The sequence below is a fragment of the Populus euphratica genome, unplaced genomic scaffold, assembly GCF_000495115.2.
Source record: "Populus euphratica unplaced genomic scaffold, PopEup_1.0 scaffold262.1, whole genome shotgun sequence".
In the NCBI taxonomy this organism is placed as follows: Eukaryota; Viridiplantae; Streptophyta; class Magnoliopsida; order Malpighiales; family Salicaceae; genus Populus; species Populus euphratica.
Genome location: NW_011500145.1, coordinates 47,763 through 74,132, shown reverse-complemented (window position 1 = coordinate 74,132; position 26,370 = coordinate 47,763). Strand labels below are relative to the sequence as shown.

The window sequence follows — 26,370 nt, the reverse complement described above, 5'->3', positions numbered from 1 at the left end:
TTGGGAATTATTGATTTGATGACTAATTGATGAGTGGGTGACCAACTCTTGACTTAGTGACAGTTCTTATCTTTTCTTGTCTGCCCAAATCATCATTGATAACGTCAAAATCGAAATCACTTGAAAACATGAAAGTTGTAGAAAATTGTCTCAGCTTTATAGGATAAAAAATTGAGGATATTTGGACTTTTAGAACTCCAGATATAGGCCAAACACTAAACAATTCTCAGGGTAGATGACATATTCAGACTTCTTTGTTGTTGTTACAATCTGGACTTGAAAATGACATTTTAAAATCTCAGGCTCCATATGAAAGTTATAGGTCTATATTTTATATTTTTATCCGTATAAAGTAGACCTAAATCCGAGATCTACAGCTCCAGATATGATCCAATTATCGAATAATGTTCCGGTTTGGACTGCACCGACATCTCTTTTCTAAGTTTGACTATTTCTTTGTCCTTTCAATTTCAGTTCTTAAATTTATCAATCAATCCTTTCATTTATGTGATAGGCCTGTATTTAAAATGAAAATTTACCATAAATTAAATGTATCTTATATTATTCGATATGTTATTATAAAATATGCTTTAATTAAGGAGTTATTGATACTTCAAGTGTAAAATGATGATATAAAACCTTGATAAAAATACACTTTTAAGTACTAATTACAAGTTAGTAAAATATGAGGACAAAATGACACTCATAATTAGATATTCTTATTTTTTCCATAAAAGTAAATAGAAATTGATCATGAGAGCATAGAAACTATAGAAAAGAAAGGACAATAAAAGCAACCATATATATAGAAACTATAGGAAAGAAAGGACAAATAAAGGAATCATCAACAAAGGAATAAATCCCCTGACCATATGAATAGGCTGCATTTGCATCCTCTAGTATAGAAAATTGATATCAATTAAGTTTATAGAAATAACTTTCTCAATTAAAAAAATCATTTATTTTAATTTTTATATTTTTTAATAAAAGAATTACCACTCATTAAAATAACAAAAATCATTAATAGCAAAAAGGAATTTTGACAAGAGAAAATTTTTCTTTCTCAAAATTTGAAATTTTATAGACATGTACTGTGGACAAATTAAATAAATATTTAACAACATCATTGGAATTATTTAAAATATAATTTTTTATAATAACAAAGTTAAATAAAAATACATTTTGAAAATCAACCCACAACAATTAACAAACGAGTGGGAGACTACTTAATATTAATCGGAGAATTTACAGAAAAGATTACTTCTCATATAATAATTAAGGTTGGATTCCGGGAGCTAAGACAGAAATACAAACTTTAATTATCTAGGCGGATCCTTACGTGTAGAATTGAAAATTATTCAAAAAATAAAATAAAAAAAGGCTGGCTAACCAGCGAGATATATTTTTGTATTACGAAACAAATTCTAAGAGATTTTATTTAACTTTTAGCTAATAAAAAATCCTTCTATATATCTCAGAATTTTGGAATTCAAAATATAATTAAATCGTATTTCTTTCTTTATTTTTGTTTTCGAAGGAGAAAAAAACAACAGTCACAAAATGGTATTGGGGAACTGACTGGTAGTACATCTATATAAGAGAATCAATCACCCAATAACTGTAACTTTATTGCGACAGTGATCGCAGTGTCGCCGCCGATAATGCCATTACGAAAAGAGCTGGAGAGCGAAAAGATAAGACTGCTTGCGCAGCCCTACACAGAGACAAAAATAGTGGAAACGTGTTTCGAATGATGTTTTGACTATTTTCTTTTTAAAAATTAATAATTAATAATTTTCTGAATTGTTTTTATGTAATTATATAAAAAATATTTTTTAAAATAATAATAATAAAAAAATATTATTTTTATGTATTTTCTTTACTATCCATAATGAATTTTATCTTTCTTTTATATTGTATTTTTTTATTTTTAATTATTTTTTTCATCTTGTATTATTCCATAATTTCAAACATTATTTTAATTTTAAAAAATATAGCTAAAATAACATTATTTTAATTTTAAAAAATATAGCTCAACTAGTCATATTTTAAATTTGTTTTCTAGAAAACATCACTTCAAGTCCCACAAATTTTAAAACTACTGGAAATTTATGTATTCGTTAACTTTATGGCATGTGGAATTAGTCGAGAAGCATATAAACTTATTTGGATATCTATATTAAAAAAAAATAACATCATTTTGAACAAAGATAAATAAAAACTCTTAAAATTAAAATAGTCAGGTTTCATCTAAATTCAGTTAGGTTAAAAAAATCACAGATTTATCTATTGAGTCGTCTAGACCGAGTAAGTCTATTCTAGATCTAATTTAAAAATAAAACTAACTCAAACCACATTTCACTAAATCATATGCAATTTAACATAAAGGATTGTTACACTACACCTATAGCTACAATTATTGTCGTACTAATTAATTTTGGAAGGCCTCGAGAAATTACTAGTCTAAGCTAGTCAAAGAAAGAACCATTTGCCGAATCTTGCATGTTGATTTATTAATGGTATTGATATGGTCTTCCATACCCCATGGCTAAGAATGATTCCAATTACGCTGTCAATCGAAGTGGGGTACTCTATATTTGATTCATTTTTGTTTTTCTATTGACCAAATTAGCTAGGCTAGATAAAATTTGGACGTGTTTTGAGATGATTTTCAAGATTTGAAATCATTTAGTCTACGCACGGGTATGCATCTTTCCTCATAGTTTTTTTTTTAAATTGAAATCCCAACATGAATTTAATTCTTCCTTTCTAAACAAACTAAAAATCAAGAAACAATACTTTCAAGTCTGAAAACATTTCGCTTAATCTTTGTTAATTAATTCGTTGTCCAATAATGAAAAATCACAGAAGATGTGAGAAGTTGATTTAATTTTCCAAAGTGGACGTCTTGGATGGGACTTCAAGTTCCTGTTATTTTTTTTTCCAGCCTAGTTCACACTCGGTGGGAACACCGCGTGAAAGCTGCTAGACTTCAACAAAAAGCTCCCTTGAAGTGGGGTGGCCTGCTGTTTCAGTACGTACGCTTGACTTGATTCTTCTCTCTTCTTTCCGCGGTTGATGAAAGATTGCATGATATTCTTCTGTTTGTGTTAGTAGCCATGTTTGGATCAAGTTTGGGACCTCCATAACTAAGGAGACTAATCGGCTATCGGGAAGTCCTCGTCTCTTCGAACCTCGATATAAAACCAAATATCAAGCTGCTTCGAGAACGTCCCTTGACAAAATTATGTCACGAGGCCAATAATTTTGGTAGAAAAAATGGTATTTAGACGTCATAAATGGGTGTTTTTAAAAAAATTAATGATTTAGATTACAAATTTAATTGGGTTAAATAAATTAATTTTATTTTAATTAGATAGTAAAAACATATTAGATCCAAAGCATTATTTCTAGAAAAATTATGAAGTTTAATTCCTACCCAATTAAATACTGAAAATTGACATTAAAAAAAAATCTCAATTATATAAAAGAATTCAAAATAAAAAATAATTAAAAAAATAAAAAATAAATAAAAAAAATAATTAAAAAACAACTATTTTCTAATTGAAGGGTAAAATGAAAAAGAACAATTAATTTAATAAAAAATAAAAAATTATCAAAAAATAAGAATCAAATTATAAAAACTACACATCATGAATTGAGATTGAAAAATAAAATTAAAAAAATTAAAAATTTATAAAAAATACTTTTAAAAAATAAATACATGGCTTCTAAAAGAATAAAAAATACAAGAATCAAATTTAGGTAAAGAAAAAAAACCCTAATTTTATTGGTTAGTATTAATATATAGGCTAGCGTGTATAGAAAGTGATTGGTCAAACATAAATATAAATTTAAGAGTGTTTGAATATCTATTAGGAATACATACATAAATCAAGCCGAATATATTTTTGCTGTCTAAAATCAGCTTTAATTATTTTGTTTTTCTTGCCACAAATTTCTCCACGAACTTCCCGTTTCTGAAGTGCTTTCTGTCTGACATGGAGACATGATTTGTCCGCGTGGATTATGTGTTCGTGGATTTAGCTCGAATACAAAGCTTTGAATTGTGTCTTCCACGTAGTCAGTCAACTGAGGGACATAGTCTGAGGATTTGACCCGATCATCGAAGAAAACAGCGTCCTGCGTGGTAAAATACTGTTTTCAATCTCAACCCTTGGTTCCACACCTTCCCACATGGCAGCAGCTTGACTATAGCGATGAAGCCCCTCTTATTTTATTTTATTATTTTCTTTTCCCTGAGTTTTGTGACAAGTTATTACATACTCTGACAACATTCCACGTAGCTACTCTTTGTTTGTTTGCATGGAGATTTCTGTCGTGTTTACCCAACTAAATATGGGGAACATTCCAAGAAATACTCTTCCACTCCTCTCCCCTCCTTTGTTTTGTTTTTATTTTCTTAATTAAGACAAAGCATGCAACCCGTATTATATATTGGAGAGGTGATAAGAAACTAATTATATAAAAAAAAAGAATTGCGGCGATTTAACTGTTTATATTAAGATAAATAAAATTAATATATATTTTTAATAGTTTAATAACATCTCTATGTCGTCACTTAGCTGGTTAGTGCATGTGTTTAATCTAAGGCCACAGGTTTGATTCGTGTTGGAAACAATATTTTTTGGCTGGCTATAGATAATAAACGCCTTGTTATTAATTTTTTTTTTTAAAGGACAGGTGATTAAAAAAAAGATTGGGAGATGAACGTAATTTCAGTAATTTCATTGCTTGATCGAAAACTAATTAATTCAACTATATTATATGGTTGCAAAATATAAAGAAATCATGAAATGACAAAGAAAACAATCCTTTCATATGGTTTTTGTTTTTTAACAAAGTAAAATAATTTAATTCAATATTAGAAATATTTTTATTTATTAAACACAATATTATTGCACAGGGAAAGCCTCCTAAAAAACCCTAAAATTTAAAGCTAGGTGGTCTCATGTCATCCAAAATGAAAATTTATAATTTTTGAGCGGAGGTTCAAATCGGTGCACCAAAACAAAATAAATTAAAATAAATTAAATCAATTGAGGAGAAATAATAAAGAGTAAGTGTAATACCTTCGCAAACCATATATTGTTACATTTCATAGATGTCTTACAGCCTCTCCCCATCAAACTGTAATATTCTATATAAATTACTTATCCTGACTTTCGTAATCATACCTAATAACCACTTAGGACCACATCGGATTTTTCCGACCTTGGAGGACAAGATCATTTTAAGAACTTGCTTTTTGAAATTTCAGTACGTACGTGGATATTAATTTCATTCAAACAGTCCCAGCTCTAATAATAATAATAATAATAGTCTTGACATCATCACTCGTTGATTAAGCAGCGAATTCAAAGTTTGTAGCCTTTTCTTCTGTGGAAATGAGAGATTCATTAAAGCTTTGAGCAACACAGTCAGGGGTCATTTTCCCGAGTCATTCATACCACGAATCACGATAAAAAAAATAAAAATTCATCATCTATCGCTTGATCTCATTAAAGAAGAAATCTAGATATATGGCTAGGGTGTCTGTGCATATTAATTTATAAATAAAAATTATTATTATTACAAGAGATGAAAAATCATATATTTAAATTGAAAAATAAAAGTAAAAATTATAGAAATTTGTATCAGATATATTTAATATTATAAATGTAATTATTGTTATTATTATTAATATTATTAATAAATTTTAAAAAAACCTATTATTATTGGAAATAAATCATAGATTTGATTTGAATAGTATTATTATTATTAAATTTTAAAAAATAAATATTATTATTATTAAAAAAATCATAAATTTGATTTGAAGGGATTAAAAACTATAAGAACTTGAGCTAAACAAATTTAATATTATTTTTTGTCGTAAATATTATTACTGGCAGACTCAAAAAACTTGGGTCTTACTATTATTATTAATAATAATAAATATAAAAAAATATTATTTCTATTAAATAGAAATAATATATTTGATTTGAAAAATAAAATTAAAAATTATAAGAATTTAGGTCAGACATAGTTGAATATTATTATTAATATTATAAATATTATTATTGTCATTATTAATATAATTATTAATAAATTTTAAAAAAATATTATTACTATTAAAAAAATCATAAATTTCAGTTGAAGGATAAAATTAAAAAGTATTATTATTATTATTAATAAATTAAAAAATATTATTACTATTGAAGAAAGGTAAAATTAAAAAGTACTATTATTATTAATAAATTAGAAAATATTATTACTATTGAAGAAAAACCATAAATTTAATTTGAAGGGATTAAAAGCTACAATAACTTGGGTAAGACATGTTTAATATTATTATTAATATTATAAATATTATTATTTTTATTATAAATATTATTATTGCCAGACTCTTGAAACTTGGGTTCGGTGCTCTTGCCTCTCTCAAGTCTCTTGAAGGGTAAAATTAAAAACTGTAAGAATTTGGGTCAGATATGTTTAATATTATTATTGTTATTATAATTAATATTATTATTAAATTTGAAAAAAAAATATTATTACTATTGAAAAAAATCATAAATTTAATTTGAAGGGTAAATTTAAAAATTATTATAATTATTATTAACTTTTTTTAAAAAATTATTATTATTAAATTTAAAAATATTATTATTATCGAAGAAAAACCATAAATTTAATTTGAAAGGATTAAAAATTATAAGAATTTAATTCAAGTAATTTTAATATTATTATTAATCTTATAAATATTATTATTACTATATCCTAGAAACGTGGTCGCAAAATCCATGTCAATGACACAAAATCCATTCGTTATCTCTTGAATTCAACAAAATCCAAAAGAAATAATTAAAATAAATTATTCAACATAGTCACAAAATACTTATATAAACCCAAGCCAGCGTAATAATAAAGCAATTATACCTGCTCAGAACAACGAGAAATAACAAATAAATCATTGCTATCCTGTGCAAAACCAACAAAAATCAGGAGTTACTACGTAATGAGGTGCATCATAAATACAGTTTGTATTTAACTAGTAGCTCCTTCATACTAAACAAATCAGGAGAATAACAATCCGTCAAGCACTTATTCATAACAAACAACCCAGTAATCCACAATATACATCACAAAATAATTTTTAATTTGAAATGGAGATTCATGAATAGCTGTTACAAAATGGGTTTTATTTTATGTTCTTGTCAGCACAACATAACAATTTCTCCTGTTACACAAAGGGTTTTATACTTATATTTTTATACCTAACAATTTCTCAAACATATTAGGTCCATTTCCAATGAATCTCTTGAAAAAAACATGGGTCCGGGGGGCAACAGGGAAGGCAAGTTCCGTGGAACACAGTTGCGTGGAAGATTCCAAGCAACCCCGTGTGCATTTACACTGGAGGCCTTTAATCTCTCTCTCGGTCTCTCTTTGTCGTCTTTAATTCTCATTATAAATGGAGTAAGAAAGGTTTTTGGTGACTCCGGCCCCTCCATACCTCAGAAGTCTTATTAGCTAGCTATACCAATAGAGAGAGAGAGAGGGGGAGAGAGAGAGAGAGAGAGAGAGAGTACTGAGACGGATATGATTCCACCAGGGTTTCGATTTTACCCAACAGAAGAAGAACTTGTCTCATTTTATCTGCATAACAAGCTTGAAGCAAGGAGAGAGGACCTACTACGGGTTATGGACCGCCTGATACCGGTTCTTGATATATACGGGTTCAATCCGTGGGAGCTTCCGCGTAAAAATCTTCTCTTCGTCAAATTAATTATTCAATGCCCTTTTTTTTACTCACATTATTATTATTTTTCATCTTTCCTCATCCATTTCTTATCTTTCACTTCATGTTTAATTCCCACGTCGTTAATTTGATAGAATAGTTGTGATTAATGAAGGATATATATATATATATATATATTTATATGTATATGTATGTATGTATGTATCTCTTTCTCATTCAATTACTTTGATTATTCAGAATTTTCAGGAGATTTGTGCAATGGAGATCCTGAGGAATGGTTTTTCTTCATTCGAAGGCAAGAAAGCGAAGCCCGTGGAGGGAGGCCGAAGCGACTCACAAGTAGTGGATATTGGAAAGCCACTGGCTCTCCTTCTCCTGTTTACTCTTCCAATAGCAATCGTAGCATTGGCGAGAAAAGAACCATGGTGTTCTACCAGGGAAGGGCTCCAAGAGGACGAAAAACCGAGTGGAAAATGAACGAATATAAGGCTATGGAAGAAGAAGAAGCAGCATCATATTCAAATGGTGGACATCCAAGGGTGCAAACTATATACTACATCCTGTATATTACGATCAATTTAGGTCTTTTCAATATGTTAAGGGGCGGTTATTGTCATATAAAACTGATACTGAATCCTCACCGGCCGGTTATCGGTTCGTCATCGATAAACTTCATCTAAAAGAATATAATCATGTTAACCTCTATTATTAACTTATCTTTATGGGCGCGGAAAAGTTAAAAAAATTAATAAATTCTGAGGGGCAAACCTAGTAAAGTTTGTAATGCTGTGTGCTATGATCTGCCATAAATTAATGTCCCCTTTCTCACGAGGTACACTGCATATATTAAGATCGTGTTTTTATTACCATAAAATTCTTCCTTCTTAATTTATCTAATGTCCTGAATATATTTTGCAGCTAAGGCAAGAATTCAGCTTGTGTCGGGTTTACAAGAAGGCCAAATTCGTGCGAGCATTTGATAGACGGCCATCAGGAGTGGAGATGGGTACTGAGATGAGAGCTCAAGCAACCCCCGGCAACGAGGTCACATCATCTCATCAAAACCCTTCAACGGCGGAGACACCATGCTCGCATGATATTTTATCCTTAGGAGACCATGGCCAGACCTTCCAAACTGGAGAAAGTAGTTACATGGCAGGCATCGATACTGATAATGAACCTATTTGGGACTGGGAGCAATTAGAATGGTGCTACAGTGACAGGGACAATATTTAAGAAGTCCAATCTGCATAGCTAAAGAAAAGGAAGTAGTCTTAATCTTATATATGGACATCAAAGCCAACTTCACGTTTCATTTTCATATGTAATTATTATCTGTAATATTAATTACATTTCCACACACACACACACTCATGGAACATCTACAGAAATAGGAAGTATTCTTATCGTTGTATTTTTCTTTCAAATCATAGCATTGTTTAGTGCTCTCTCTGTATGCGTGGATGCATAAATAGCATTGTTTAGTATGTGTAACGAGGATTTAGCTATTTCACTCCAGAGTGATTAATTCGTTACGACATACAGTGTAAGTTTTTATTTCCATTAATGCTTGTTATTAAATAAGTTATAAACTCAATTTTAAAAAACTGAGATTAAAAATTTATAGTCTAGGCATCATGTTTGTGCTCAGCGGCCATAGATTGACCCTATATATTTTGTATCATATGTACTCTTTCTATATTTCTAAATATATAGAAAATCTTTTAACAACAATGTTTTCATCTTATTAAAATTAGTATAAGAGATATTTATATCTTATTATTTTATATGTAAGATATATATTTTTTTAATTAAATAATATTAAAATAAATAATTTTTTAATTCTTTTCTCTTCACAAAAAGATAAAACTCACAAGCTATATATATTCATGAATCCTTTAAAGCTTCAAGTTTATAATTTTCATTATCTATTGTATATATATTTTTAGAATATTTTTCTCTAAAATATTATTATATTTTCTTTCTAAAAAGATACCTACTTAATTATATATAAATTTTAAAAATCTAACAAAGATAAATTCTTTGCAAGTATCAGCAATCAACTAGCTATATAGACTCACTAAATACCAAGTACTAGATATAAGTCATTTTAATTTAAAAAAAATATACAAGATTGTTATAACTAAAAGATTAATTAATTATTCAAAATATAAATCTTATTTCTAAACTATGTAAATTTTGTTAAATATTGTCATGAAGTTAATCATTGTTTATTGCAGTAATTAGAAGGAATTAGTAAAAAAACAAAAAATTACTAAAAATCAAGGGATTTCAAGAATTTTTCATCGTGGCAAGCTTGCTTGCAAATGAATTATTGATCAGTGGCACTCCATCATAACGGGCTTCGTCAGAAAGTTTTTTGATATATGATTTGAGCTTTACTTTTCTAAGCATTCCCATGAAATAGCCTTGACGTTGAAAGGAAAGTGAGCAAACAACGCTTACTAATTCGCCGCCATATGTGATGTAAATATGACGGTGTCCCTTCATACAAGTGAGTGTAAAAAATAATTAAGTGTATGATCAGTTTATCATTTTATAAAATAAACACCTTTGATTTTGGATTATTTGCATATTCTTTTTCTTTTTTAATAAATGATGAGGATAATACTTTGGAGTAAACATTCTATCATCATCATCTTTTTCTTCTTTTTTCCTCATATATCAGAGGGAGAAACCTCTGAAAAGAGGCTTGGAACTTTAGTTTTTTCAACCTTGGAAAATTTAATTAGATATCTTTTCTTTTTACTTAGCTCTTGCTTTACAGTGAGGATGAGATAGAACCGGGGATGGATTCGGATTTAGTTTAGAAAGATATTTTTTATGATTTTTTTTATTTAGTTTAGGAATCTTTATAAAACTTTATAATTATTTATTAGAATTGTTTTTCTTAAGATAAATTCAGAACTAGTATAAATATAGTTGTTTAGCTTTTTCTTCTTTTTTCCTCATATATCAGAGGGAGAAACCTCTGAAGAGAGGTTTGGAACTTTAGTTTTTTCAACCTTGGAGAATTTAATTAGATCTCTTTTGTTTTTACTTAGCTCTTGCTTTACAGAGAGGATGAGATAGAACCGGGGATGGATTCTGATTTAGTTTAGAAAGATATTTTTTATGATTTTTTTTTTATTTAGTTTAGGAATCTTTATAACAACTCTATAACTATTTATTAGAATTTTTTTCCTTAAGATAAATTCAGAATTAGTATAAATATAAATTCAGAATTAGTATAAATATAGTTGTTTAGCTTTTATTTTAGTAAAATATTTGAAAAAAATTATTTAACATATAACAAAATTTTAAATTAGAATTTTTATATAGTAATCATACGCGGTATAATTTTATGTTGCTTGTACTTTTTATATTTTCTCACATTGTTTTGTCTCTAGTGTGCATCATAAAGTGAGTATCTTTATATTATATTTGGACGATGAATGATAAGATAAGATCAGATAACATACAGAAATACTTGTTTTATCTTAGAGATGTATCACTATCAAATATGCAATGTTTGGAACAATAAATAGAAATCACTAGTTTTACTTTAGTTTATAATGAATATTGATTATTTTTTTAAATAAAAATCATAATTTCTCCATTAATAAAAATTATGTAAAAAAGAATTTGTAACCATTAAAAAAAACATAATTCATTGCTAATACAATAGAATAATTAAATCATGATTTACTCAATCATTATATCATCTCTCCAAATCTATTTAATAGTAAAATAAATAATTAAATCAATCATATGAGACACGTTGGTTAACATCTAACATAATTGAAATCACAAGAAAATATCAGAAATGCACTTCTTCTTTTTATCATTCAGTTCTCACCTCTTCATTAGTTTTGGTTAAAATCTAACACATTTTTTTAATATATTTTATTTTATTTTATAGTTTTCATATATTTAATGGTGAAATATAAGTTAAATTAAAACGAGGGATCAGATATGAATATAATAATAAAGATTAAAATTTTAAAATATTTAAAGGAATATTTATGAAAAAGATAATAATTTGATTATACAGCTGTCCCCTCCGTCCATGACAGAAAATTAACTAAAAATCATCCCTAAATAAAACAGAGACAAAAACTCATTTTAGCTTCCAAGTCCAAAAAACACCATCACATTTCTGATGACATTGTTCGCAGCAAAAAGAGCTAAATTCATCATTGCACCGTGAAAAGGAAGGTCTAAGAAGTAACAATTAAAAAAAATAAAAAGTCTAAGCTGTCCCAAGGTCACAGTGAAGGAGAGAGGGCTGCAATTTTCAATCAAGAGACATCCGTGTTGAAGAGACTAAAAAGAAAAGACTACATATTTGGCTTGGTTTTCCAAAGGTAACATGGGAGATTTATCATGAATTTTTATTGAAAATATTGAGGTGCACAGCATGAGCAAACAGCGTTAGGAATTCGAACTGGAGAACATGCCTTGGATACTGGGCAACCCTAGAAACATAGCTGGTAAGGGTGAAAAAAGAAAGAAAGCAGGCAGTACTTGTTCTATAGTTCTAGAATTTGTGTTTTTTGGTCGGTCTTCCTGTTGTGCTACAGTTTGGGGATATAAAAATACTGGAACTGAATTCAGAAATAAGAACGATAAGAGCATATCCCGTTTAAAACAGAACCTAATGTGGACGTACAAGGTAAGTCAACCAAACACGGATAACTCATAATATAATTTGGAAGATATAAATACGAAGGATTTACAAACGGGAAATTATAAGTTTCTTTTCCCATGCATATGCATATGCATATGGATCATATGGCAACTTGTCCACCGAACAAGAGCATTTAGCTAGTGTGGCATCAATCACCACTCGTCTTCTAGGCTAGCACGGTGAAAACACATGACAGTGCAGACAAATATGACAAATGATGTGAACTCAATCCACATAGCCCCGGTTTCAATCATATGAGCGTGCCTAAGGATAATGGGAATGGCTATACTCCCAACAGCTGACGCCCCCGTCAGGAATTTAGCAGCATCTATCCAACTGCAACACGAGATTTTACAGCAAATGAACAAAATGCTGTGAGAGGTGGAGCCATAACAAGAGCAAGGACAATGTTGACGTGACTAGCTAACCAATACATTCTAATGGAGCGACCATGCATTTCATGCATAGCTAGATATATGCCAATGATAGAAGTGCCAGCAAGTCATGAAGGTGTTTGATCTATCAAATAAAAAGTCTGATTTGTTGGGTAGGTAAGAAACATTATCAATTGTAAAAAGGGGCATCCCTCTTTTCTCTCTTCTTTTTCTTCCTTTAAAGCAAGATTCCTACTAAAATTCTACCAAATTCCTGTAAAAGCGACTTGCAGGGGTGGAAGTCAATAAGTTTTTTTGACCAGAATTGTTAACCAACCACATGCAATGAATGTTATCATGATGCATGAAATATACTCATCAATAATTTGGTCCTGATTATAATGGGAACATTTGCAAAACAAATATTTCATGAGGCCTAAAACAAAGAAAGAAAGAAAGAAACCACATAAAAGATAAGAACACCAACCAGCAACACTAGGAGTTCTAAAATAAGTACTAAAGAATGTAACACACGTTTTTGTTTAGCACTCACCCCCCACCATCCCTGCTGGTCAGAAACTGAGTGGACCCACCCCCAAAGAATAAGCAAGGCATAGGGACCAGCACATACATGAGAGCTGCAGGAACAGTAAATTACATTATCAACTTCTCAATTCATCATTGATTTACTTTACAGGTCAGATATAACAAACCTGATAGCATCGGCCACCAATTATTGTATATTGCACAAGCCTGCCATCCCAAAAAGAATTGACAAAAAAATCAATAAACAGAAAAGCATGATACACGTGATCCATTTTACAGAAAGCGTTTTCAGGCTTCCATTTGGCATTCCATCTCCAGCCTGGCACTCATCACCAGCATTATTGTTAATGGAATGTCAAAAGTCACCACAAGATGCCATCCGATACAACGAGACACCATGAAACAGTTCCCTGATAGGGAGTTTTATAACAAATAAGTCCTGTTGTAATTGCCATCTCAAAAAATTGGTTAAGGACAACTACACAAGTCCTCTCTGTCCATTCTGCCCTATCTAAAATCATATTCTCTATAGGATATTAAGAAATCAAACCGTGCTCTTTCTTTTTCTTAAAAAAAAAAAAAAACATTTCATTTAAGGTTTGCATGATACCTCAATTCTCCTTAATAAGCAAAAACTTCAGTGAGAAGCACCATGAGGGTGCAACCATATACAAAATCATGAACCTAATGTTCAAGAAAGTAATTCTAAAAAACCTCTAACCGAAAGAATATCTCCAAAACATCATTCGCTATGCCAAAGCATAAGTACCATCTTATCCATCAATCTAAACAAACATGGAGATGTGACTGCTCTCCCTCCACAGCCCTAGAATTAAGGTAAGAAGTTTTCTCCAAAAATACAGCCTTTATTCTAGCAGCAAATCAAGAAGGGTTTCAGAGGTCAGTCTGGAGAGTTTAATTTGATGAGAATAACATGGCGAGGATCACACTTTGCTTCAGATATTCTAAAAACAAAAGGACCTGAATTATGAGGCTTATTAGAGAATACAATGATATCTGACAATTTATTTTTATGTCTCAAATCCAAATCACCAAAGAAAAAATAAGCCAGCTAAGGAAAATATTAGACCAAGCTCCACTATGTTGCTCTTCTACTTAAATTGTATCAAAGCACCTAAGAATATACAAGCTACATAAGCCAGCAACATTTGTGAAACTCAGCTTGTTCACAAAGGTAAAACTGAGATAATATTTTGCCTAATGTCAAAATGACAATTTTCTCCACCTTAAAAGGTTTAACATTTCCACATACTCCAAAAGCCTTCTTGCCCAATATGACTTTGTGAACAATCCTGGCTTGCTTCATAATAGCTTCATAATAGTTAACTTCTTCTTGATCACTCACAATTCCACATCAAAATCTAGCAATCCTCTGTCCAGTCCTCTTTTCACGTTTTCTAGCGATATGATTATTAGATACAGTTTTGCTGGCCCCTACGATGGCTTTCCAATAAGAAATTTCAATTTCTTATTGAAAAGTTTGACATTTCCACATACTCCCAAAGCCACCTTGCCCAATTTTACTTCATGAACAATCCCGGCTTGATTCATAATAGCTTCATCATAGTTAACTTCTTCTTGATCACTCACAATTCCATATCAAAATATAACAATCCTCTGTCCAGTCCTCTTTTCATATTTGCTAGAGACTTGATAATTAGATACAGTTTTGTTGGCCCCTACTGTGGCTTTTCAATAAGAAACTTCAATTTCTCCTCAACTGGTAATAGAGCTATGATTGTCATGAGATCTATGCAGTCACAGCTAAACAAGGCAGGCAAATCTTGGATTCTCTATTCTCTTAACGTGGTTAACATGTAAACTCTATATGGTTAAGGTTGGAAACTGACTAAGAAAACGGGTGATAGTTGCCTTGTTTCATCAATTGATTTCTAGTCATTCTAAATGCCATAATAGAATCAATCATCATCCTATATTCAGATTAATCTAAAATAGGATTTAATACCTCTATTCTGCACAGAAAAAAACATAGCCTAGGATGTTCTAACTCATTAAAGATAATGACTAGATTTTGCAGACAAGTATGTGATCTCTTCCTTGTCTTATTATCCTAAAATAAAATTGGCCATTAAAAAAAAGCCTAAAGGAGGCACAAGGAGCAGAAATAGCAAAAGATTAGTTTATGCACCTAAATATCTCTTCTATTATAAGTGTCGAGAGTAAGAAACGAAAAAACCAGCAGAAAGCATTTATAAAGCACCTAAATATCTCTTGCTTGTCACATTGCATGCTAGATATATATAATTCATGAAATAAAATATGTATACACAGCAGTTGGAGAAAAGCGCCACAACACAACCAGCTTTACTGGATGCATACCAATATCTGTAGTAGAATGCTAGCCGAAAACATAAAAGCAAGACCAGCAAGCCTGAAATTCAACAAAATCAAATTATAAGCAATCTCATTATGTACCCAAGACAAGCTAAGATTACAGAATGAATTTCGAAACTTACACTGCAGACAACAGGAACAATTCCATTGAACCCAAATCAGCAACGCACCAAACCAGAAAAAAGGGGAAAAAAATAGTGAGCTCCCCAAATTATTTTAAAATAATCTAACAACAGCTGATAAACACAATTCCACCCATTAAAACAAAAAGATTCAGGAAAGGATAATCCGGGAAACTAACTATTACAACAAACCAGAACAGATGGAAGTCATCACGAAACAAGCAGAAAAACAGCAATTTATGAACAAACACTAAACCTTATTACAAAGTTAATCTCCAAACCCGCAAAATAGCCTAGACTGCACAGCTAACAACGCTAAATGTTGCCCTATAAAAATTAATCATGCTGCAAATTATAAAAATTACCGCAACATATCAATCTAAGCACCTTTATGAAATGGGCTCGATCAATTAATCAACACATCATTAAAGATCGAATTTTGAAAGAACCCCACAAAATCTTTTTCTAAAAAACCCCTCAAATTCCACACTTATCGAGTCCAAAACTTAGAAACCAAACCAAACTAAGTTTGGTTTCTAAGTTTTGGACTCGATAACAAACACTAAACCTTATTACAAAGTTAATCTCCAAATCCGCAAAATAGCCTAGACTGCACAGCTAACAACACTAAATGTTGCCCTATAAAAATTAATCATGCTGCAAATTGTAAAAATTACCGCAACATATCAATCTAAGCACCTTTATGTAATGGGCTCGATCAATTAAGCAACACATCATTAAAGATCGAATTTTGAAAGAACCCCACAAAATCTTTTTCTAAAAAAACTCTCAAATTCCACCCATTAAAACAAGCAGAAAAACAGCAATTTATGAACAAACACTAAACCTTATTGCAAAGTTAATCTCCAAATCCGCAAAATAGCCTAGACTGCACAGCTAACAACACTAACTGTTGCCCTATAAAAATTAATCATGCTGCAAATTGTAAAAATTACCGCAACATATCAATCTAAGCACCTTTATGTAATGGGCTCGATCAATTAAGCAACACATCATTAAAGATCGAATTTTGAAAGAACCCCACAAAATCTTTTTCTAAAAAAACCCTCAAATTCCACACTTATCGAGTCCAAAACTTAGAAACCAAACCAAACTTTAAAAAAAAAATTGATAATTCGACATACAATTTCTTTCAAGAAAAGTTTAATTTTAAAGGTACGGTGAAAACAACAGTAAAATTGATTTAGCATTCGAAGAAGTAACAAATAATAGGGTGATTGAAGAGATCGAAGCAGAGAAAAATTTGTTAAGCCGTACCTTCAACTGTCATGGCCATTTCGTTAAACAAGAACGAAGCTTCTGTCGGTAAAGATCGAGTTTTTTCTGTTGTGTATGAACAGAACGACTCGCTTTAGAAAGACTGAAGTAATAAAGTTCGGTTTTCTTGTTAGGAAATTAACGCCAAGAGGGAGGGCAGAAAGTTACAAGTAAATAAATAAATAAACTACTTGTTTTAGAATTTTGTTTCGGTGTTTCACAGGAGGATAATAGTTGTTTTTTTGAAGTAATTTTTATTTTAAAATATTTTAATATTAATATATTAAAATAATTTAAAAAATATAATTATTAATTAGTTGAAGATCCTAGCTTGAGCGTTGGGGCATTTATTTAGTTTCCATTATGACTATATATTATTTTGATGATATTGTTCAAAATGAAGGTAAATTCTCAAATAGAATTAAAATTAAGTTATTTTACTTCATTTGTTGTAATCTTATAGTTATTGTTGAAGAACCATTTGGAAAATTTATTTTATGAAAATCGAGAAGATTTCATTTATAATTGACATGGGGATATAAACTATTTTGTCTTTGTGAATTTTATTATTTATTTATTTTTGTAAAATTTCATATCTAGACACAAATCTCCATGAATATTTTTTTTTTCACTTCCCTTTCTTTTCTGCAGACACAAATCTCCATGATTTTTTTTTTCACTTCCCTTTCTTTTCTCAAAGCTATTTGTATAGTTTCTATAGTGTTTAAACATGAAAAGTAATATATCTCATATCCATCAAAAATGCTTAATCAAAATTTTGTATAGTTTTTATAGCGTTTTTTGTTTTTTGGTATCAGTATTTAAGTTTTTTTATTGATTGAAATTGAATTTTTCAAAAATCCTATCCTAAAACTAAAATAAAAAAATTAATATGATTTTTATAATTATTTTCTCGATGCATATTTAAATTTAATTATTAGTTATTTTTTTATTTTAAAAAATAATATTTTATCGTTCATTTCATTTCATGATTGAATTGAAAGATAATAAGGATTAAAATAACCCATAATTCAACTCCTGTATTATCATAAACTTTTGAAAAACTCAAAGGACATTGAAGTGAATTAATAATCTGATATAAGAAATGGTTTTATTAATTATTTTTTCTACTCTTACATCTTATCATAAGATATTCAATATATATTTTAAATAAAAGTTTATAATTTAAATTAGTTTAAGTGAAAATAACTTACACTTATGCTAAGAAATTATAATTTAAAGTTTTTCATTAAAAGTTTCTCTTGTTTTCTCTTCTTGTAACATGGTATTGGTGTTTTAATTTATTTTTTTTCTTTGTATTTTTTACTAGAGGGACTCATTTAATATGTTCATCAATTTTCTACTACATGGAAAAAAATCATTGGTTAAAATTGACACATAAATAAGCTGTGTCTTAATCATAAAAAAACAATTGTATATATTTTATTATTATACTAGCAATAAGGCCTGAGCCTTTGCGCTGGCTGGGTTTAATATAAGTTTTATTTGGTTACCATATTTGTTCGGTGAAGGATAAACCGTTGTAAATAAACTTTATTTATTCAGAAAGATGCAACGCCCAAACACAGATGGAGTTGAATAATGAATTGTACTAGAATTTGGAATCAACAGAAAGATCTTGCACATAAAGCCTGAAAATCCCACTATCAGTAAGAGAGCTCTGTGTATTCAAGGCACGGACTCAAGAACATCTGCAAAGAGCTGCGCTAGCTTCTTCTCATTCTGCATCAGAATGGATGGTTAAGCAACGTCTTTAAATGGCGAAAGGGAATTAGCAGTAAGGACGATGGCACTGTGTTTAATCATCAAGCAATGGCTCGCTTGGTTACAACAAAACTTAAGCTTGTGCGAGAGAATGGATCCTTAATCTCATGATCTTTTCCTGGCATGAAATCCTAATATTTCGCTACTTGTGTTCCTGTCATATAGTTTAATGATGAGAACATCTTTTTCTCAAGGAGTCTTGTAAGAATTTGAATGTCTATAGGAAATTCCAGTCTCATTCTTTCTCGATCCCCTTAACGGCATGATTTGGTTGGGTATTCGATACTTCGGTTCAACCAGATCTTACATTTCTCTATATATATGTATATATGGAGGTCGATTAATATTGTTTTCATGATACAAATAACTTTGGTGATGGAGGTGGCGAAGACAACAACAGAGAGGGCAAGCTGACCGGGGTGTCCTACAATTATCACAGGCACAGCGTGCAGTAGGTACGGCAACACAGAAACAGCAACCATTGGTCTTGCTAAATAGCTAACCATTTCTTTCATACTTTATATCTTGTTGGGTTTTTAATATTATGTACATAGTTAAAATAATAAAATAAAATTATTTATGAATCTCTTGTATCTTGTTAAATAAATTTAAAGTTATTTAGAAATTTATTACTTGAAGATATAATCTTTTTCAACTTTAAATAATTCTTTAAAAATTAAATTGTTATAAATTACAAGTTATTTAATTGTTCAACATTTAATAATAATTCACAAGAATTACCAATAAGAAATCTTCTAAATACCTATTTAGAAAAGAGAGATTTCTATGTGTAAAATGTTAGCTTTTTATTATGTGATTTACGTGGTTTTTTCTGTCTAATAGATTACCATTAAAAATATGAGACATAACTTATTATTTATAGAAAAATCTCAAAAAATCCTATAAATTAATAAAATATCAATTTGTCACCTGAATAATATTCTTCTGAATAATATCAATTTGTCACCTGAATAATATTCATACATTAATTCAAGATAACTTTAGAAATTAACTCAATCTAGTCTTTATTTGATTTGTCTAGGTCTAGAAATATATCTATGTATTAATTATATTTTAGTCCTCAATTTCTAAAATATATTTTAACCAAGTCATACTCAATAAAATCATCTCAAATTAATTTTTAACTAATGGTTCTTAATATATTGGCCTCAATATAAATTATAATTCTAATTAAATATAATTAAATAAATTAAACAATTTAAATTATTATCAATTCAACAATTAATTAATTTATATTTGAAGATCAGACGTATTGTCTATCAATATATTATGACTCCCTAAATATTAAAAAAATTATTAATGATTTGACTTAATATTTTAATGACTGATTTTTTAGTATAATTAATATTATTTTATCAATAATGTCTCAATTTAACATTAAAGCATGATTGTTTGAATAAGATTTGAAATTATTTTCAAATATCATTCCACTTTGGTAAATAATTTCTCAGTTAATACTATTTGAGAATAGATGAAATATTTTTCCTCATTCACCTAAGATGATGAATCTTCTCTTGATCACTTGAATACTTTCATATAGTTCATATTATATCTAATTGAGTACTTTCATATAGTTCATATTATATCTAATATATGTCATTTCGTTACCTCAATTAAAAGAACATGTAACATGATCAAAACATAACATCATTTATATAGGTTAACTTAATGATTTCAAGACTAAGGATCAATTATACAACTGTCACGTGAGTCTTTTTATAGATATAAATGGTTTCTTTATATAAAATTCTCGTGCGGGTTAGTTCAGTGTACGTGTCTTATAACAAGCATCTACATATTAGTTATATGTATCTCTTATATATTAGCTTATGAGAACAACTGCTTCATTCATAAAAGAAAGAACATAATATGTAGTAGTCTCTATGACTCTAATAAATATTCAGTATTTAAGAGAGTATCAACTAGAAATATTTTAGGAATAATGTTTTGATGCAATATCAACTAGAAATATTTTAGGAATAATGCTTTGATGCAATACGAATTTTATAATTATTACAATTTTATAATTTTTTTGCAAAACATTTTTGTCCTATAAACTTTATCTTTACTATATATTTATAAATTAAATATTAGATTTATTAATATAACATTATATGAATATTAAAGATAAATTAAGTTTTTATTAATAGTAAATATGTATTTATATGAATATAATAATACCACGTATAATTAACCAATTGGATACAGGACATATAAAATTAACAATTTTTCACTTGCACTAAAGTCAATTGCTCATGTATCTAATACCATATTGCTTCATGAAGCATTACTATTTCTATAGGGATAGTGATTTAGTGAAAGGATCTTATAGATTCTTTTCGGTTATCTTAATATCTTTATTTTATTGATTTTTCAAATCAAATAAAATTTAATAAATACTTGTTTGGATAATTGATGAGACCTTGTTCATTTGCTCATATAATGACTTTAATTTTATCATAATAAAAAACAACTAGATCAACAATGCAAAGAACAAACTTGCTTTATTGAGAAACTTCTTAACCTAAACAACCTTTTTGTTTTCTCAAATATGGATGTGTACTTTTACTTAGTTATTGAATCGTTTGTGCTCTCTTGTTTGGAATTCTTCCAACTCATAGCACTACCATTTAAAATAAAACATATATATTAACTAGTATTCACTATTTTTCCAACATTTCATTGAAAAAATCTTAATTCAAACAATTTTGAACTTCTAGTTTAACTTTTCTATTAATAGATTCTATAGTCAAGTATATGTTACCATTTTCGTCATATTTATCTTAATTCATGTCTTAAAACATATATCTTTGGAGGTCGATGTTCCATGCAAAATAGATAAGAATCTAATTTTAGATTCTTTCATGCTAAACTATTTTAGCATATAGTCTATATGCATGAATTTGGATAATTTAAGCAACCTTCTAAATCTATCTTTATAGATCTTTATATCCAATATATAGGTTACTTCTGCCAATTTTTTTATGAAGAAATTCTTAGACAACCATGATTTTATTGATTAAAGTAAAGATAAGTAATTTCTTAACAATAATATGTTATTTACATATAATATTAGAAAACAATACCACTTTCATTAACCTATTGTAAACATAAGGTTTATCCACATTTCTTATGAAATTATATATGTTGATTATACCATTAAAATTGAATATTTTTATTCCTTAAAGCTTGCATTGCACATGTATATATTATCTTTCATGTTAGTTTTTCTCTTAAAGACCCACTTGGATCCATTAAATTTTATCCCTTTAGATGGATCAACCAAGTTATAATCGTAGTTAGTCATAAAATTCATAATTTCATGTTATTTATTAGAATAAATATCATATATTTCTTCTAAATAATTGATAGGCTCATTAATTATGAAAAATATATCATTTATAGTTTCCATGGAAGGTGTTTATCTTATTGATAGATGACATGTCCTACTAAATTTATAAAGATATTGTATTTATTAAGGTTCAGGCTAAACATCTAATGATTTAGCCTTGAAAATATATATTTTATTTGGTTGTAGTGTTCTAAAAGGTGTAAAGATTTTCTTTATTTTTTAGATAATTCTTGAAATATTTGGTCAAATAGTAACTATCTCGATTTAATTGAAGTTTCTTAATACTTATTTTAATCTATATTTTAATTTTATTGCAGTTTATGTTGAAATTGAGCATTTTAAATTTAGTTATATACAAACCATTTGTATAATTACTGGACCCACAAAAACATAATTATCATAAAAAAAACAACATGTCTCCCCAATAATAAATTTAAATCTATTTAATACTAAATAAAATGGAAAAAATATTTTAAAATACTAGAATAAAATAACAATTGTAAAGTTTTAGTATCATCTTATTAAGCAAAATAAAATAACTTTAATATCATCTTATTAAGCAAAATAAAATAACTAGTTTTTACAAGAAATGCATCTTACCATTAATGTAGGAATTCTTTCTTCATTATTATTGAGTCGTAAATTCACTTTATCTTTAAGTAATCTTTTACTTTTCAAGTATTTTCAAGTTTTCCTTAAATGAGTTATTTGCAATGTTGTTTAAAGTTCTACCACAATATTTTCAACATATTTAACAATGTTATTTCGAGCTCTACAAATAGAATCATTATTACACTAACCTAATTATTTATTCATCTAAACTAAGCCTTTCTTTATTATATATGTCTTATGTCTTTTCTTCTTTTTTCTTTCTCATTTTGAAGTACATACCATTGGTTTTAACACTAAACAAAAAATAAAAATAAATTATTATTTTCATTCATTTAAATCTAAAAGATAACTAGTCATTTTACAATACGAGTCCAACAAAATAAAACTAATCATATTAATTATCTTATTTGGAACTTAAAACACTCATATAATCATTAATTTGGTATATTTATAGGCTAACAAACCTGTAAGGTAAGATATGGAACCATAACAAGAGATGCAAAATGTTAACATGCAATATTCAAATTTGAAAACACACACAAAAAAATATATTAACATTTCATTTTGTGTAAACCAAACTACAATAACTATATTTTTTAAAGTAAAAGGTCACTTTACATGTTCAATTGTTGAAATGCAAAGATAAAAAATGAAAAAAAAAACTCATATTTTATTTTGAATAAGTTTAATGCACATAAAATATCTAAATTTCAATAGTTTTTACACATATAAGATCACTAATAATACATATAAGACATGATTTTCAAGAGAAAAGATGCTAGATATACCTGCTATCTTTGTTACACTAAATTTGTTCCTTGCAAGATGAAATCCTTTAATATACTTGTTGATATGCTATCTAATCTTCTGAGATCACAGGGTTGTTGGCAGCTTGGGAGCACAGGTTCACCAGAAAAAAAATATTAAAAAAGTGATAAATTGGATTTTTGAAGAAGGAGAAAAGGGACATATGTGTGTGTGAGTTAGGTTTTTTTTTTTTTAGAATGAAAGGTTTTTCTCGTAAGATTGCACCAATTAATTATTAACACACAATTATACTTCACTTTCTTTCCATAAAACTGTAGTTCTAATCTCTTTTTTTTTTTTTCTCTTTTTTTTTTTTTTTCAGTCACAGATTTTTCCGCTGCAAATTTTTTGCTATTATGACAGTAACGGAAATTTTGTAGTTGATTCTTAATATATATATATATATATAAGCATTTCTTTTTTTTTCTTTTTTTTTTTTGCAATATGTATTATTTTTTAGTAAAGGATTTAGCAACAAAAGATCCTACTATTAAAAATTTAATACATACATAATTTGTTGTTAGTTGATTGCTGAATCAACATCTGAATTCTTATACATGTAACTAACTAATAAGGAAAAATCACTCTTTTTTCACTCTTAAATATATTATGAATTATAATAGTAATTTATAGTACATTTATTTTTCTTTTTTTTTTGCACTTTCTTTTTTTTTGTTCTTCCAACTTTCCTCTCTTTTTTTTCATTTACTTTTTTTTTAAATTATATTTGTTGATTTTACATTTTAAATATTAAACTGGTTAAAAATTTTACTTTATGGTTTTTTTTTTAAATATTGTGGATTATTACGGTGTTCTCACATTGTTTTTATATTTTATTTTTTAAAATTATATTTGTAGATTTTTAATATTGTGGGTTGCTACGATATTTTTTCCCACATGATTTTTTTTTGTTTTATTATGTTTTTTCCTTAAATTATCTTTATCAATTTTGCTTTTTAAATATTAAGTTGGTAAGAAATTGCAATTATAAATAAATACAAGTTTTTTCTCATAAAATACTATAGATTGATACAGTTTTTCCTCTCATGGTTTTTTTCTAGTTTTTTTTTTGTGTTTTTTTTTGTAATTTTTTTTTAAAATTATCTTCATTGATTTTATTTTTTTCAATATTGAGTTGGTTAGAATTGAACTCTGTAATAAAGCTTAATCATGTGGGGAAAACACTATAACTTTCCTCGTAAAACATTGTGGATTGCTATAGTATCTCTCCAAATAGTTTTTTTCTTATGATTTTTTTTAAAATTATCTTTATCAATTTTATTTTTTTTAATACTGAGTTGGTTGAGAATTACAATTACAATTCATTACAAATAAGACTAAATCATGTGGGAAAACACTGTAACTTTTATCACAAAACACTGTGAATTGCTATAATATTTCCTACATGAGTTTTTGGGTGTTTTTTCATTATTTTTTTTAAATTATCTCTGTTGATTTGATTTTTTTTAATATTAAGCTGATTAAGAATTTAACTTTGTAATTTTTTCTTTAAAACACTGTAAATTGTTGTAATGTTTTTCATTATGATTTTTTAATGATTTTTTAAAAAAACTATCTTTTTCGATTTTTTTTCAATATTGAGTTGGTTAAGAATTATAATTACAATAAAGCTAAATCATACGGGGAAAGTATTGTAGTTTTTCTCACAAAACACTATGAATTGTTATAATATTTCTCTAAATGGTTATTTTATTGAAAAAAATATTATAGTTTTTCTCACAAAACATTGTCAATTGCTGCAATGTTTTTTCTCATGATTTTTTTCCTTCCAAAATTACCTTTGTTGGTTTTTTTATTATTAAGTTGATAAAGAATTTAGCTTTATAATTGTTTTTGCTTTTTATTAACAGACAAGTTAAATCATGTGGCAAAAACACTGTATCTTTCCTCACAAAATACTATGATTTGCTACAAATTATTTTGTTCAGTCTCTAAGGTTTTTTTTATCACCAACACAATTTTTTTCTGTTATGAAATATTAACTCTATCGTACCTTTAATTTCTATTATTTATCTAACACTAATTAATAATTATAATATTATTAAATACATTTATTTTATAAATTCGCGGCAATACACGGGCATGCCATCTCATTCTATTCATAGTTTTAAAACCTGGATCGACTCAGTGGGTCGACCCGGGTCTGGAAGCAATCCAGATGAAGGTAAAAACCCGCTTGGGAGTTGGCTCAGTGAAACCCGGTTAATCCAGATCCAGGCCACCCGATCAAACCCGACTAAAACCCAATTATATATATATAACGATGAAGAATAATGAAGCAGAACTGGGGACACATTGATCACAGAGCAAACCTAATTAACGAAAGATTCTATCACAGCCAATGCAGCTGCAGTCTAGTCTAGAAGCTTCTGGCTCTCTCATTTGCTCTTGCCAATTGGGATTTTTGCATTTCTAGTGATTGATTTACAGGGAGTGAGTTGGTTACAGAGGGAACTGCATTCTAGGGTTTTAAGGGTTTCAAATTAGAGTGAGCGAGCTCGAGGAGTGAGTTTCGGTGAGTGTGAATTAAAGGGTTTTGTTAGGGCTTTGGTGGAGAAGGGTGGTTTGATGGTGAAAAAGAGAATCAGAGATTTTTAATGGATATAAAGTGATTGGAGAGTTCCATTAAT

At 28.4% G+C, this 26,370-nt stretch overlaps 2 protein-coding genes across 3 annotated transcripts; one reads left to right on the top strand and one right to left on the bottom strand.

The window, feature by feature from the left end:
• The first annotated feature begins 7,458 nt into the window (after positions 1-7,458).
• LOC105110742 (NAC domain-containing protein 90-like) lies at positions 7,459-9,294 on the top strand. Its single transcript, XM_011005895.1, has 3 exons — positions 7,459-7,756; positions 7,994-8,295; positions 8,675-9,294. Exons 1-3 carry the CDS (start codon positions 7,597-7,599, stop codon positions 8,990-8,992), a joined length of 780 nt encoding a protein of 259 aa, XP_011004197.1. The 5' UTR covers positions 7,459-7,596; the 3' UTR covers positions 8,993-9,294.
• A 3,053-nt stretch (positions 9,295-12,347) lies between these two features.
• Positions 12,348-17,313, bottom strand: LOC105110741 (Vacuolar protein sorting 55 (VPS55) family protein). Of its 2 annotated transcripts, none has more exons than XM_011005894.1 (5): positions 17,143-17,313; positions 15,728-15,779; positions 13,534-13,573; positions 13,374-13,458; positions 12,348-12,782 (listed from the first exon to the last, which is right to left on the bottom strand). In XM_011005894.1, exons 2-5 carry the CDS (start codon positions 15,758-15,760, stop codon positions 12,599-12,601), a joined length of 342 nt encoding a protein of 113 aa, XP_011004196.1. In that variant the 5' UTR covers positions 15,761-15,779; positions 17,143-17,313; the 3' UTR covers positions 12,348-12,598. The 2 variants fall into 2 exon arrangements, with proteins under 2 accessions (XP_011004196.1, XP_011004195.1); XM_011005893.1 differs by lacking the exon at positions 17,143-17,313 and adding an exon at positions 15,865-15,947.
• Positions 17,314-26,370: the final 9,057 nt, after the last annotated feature.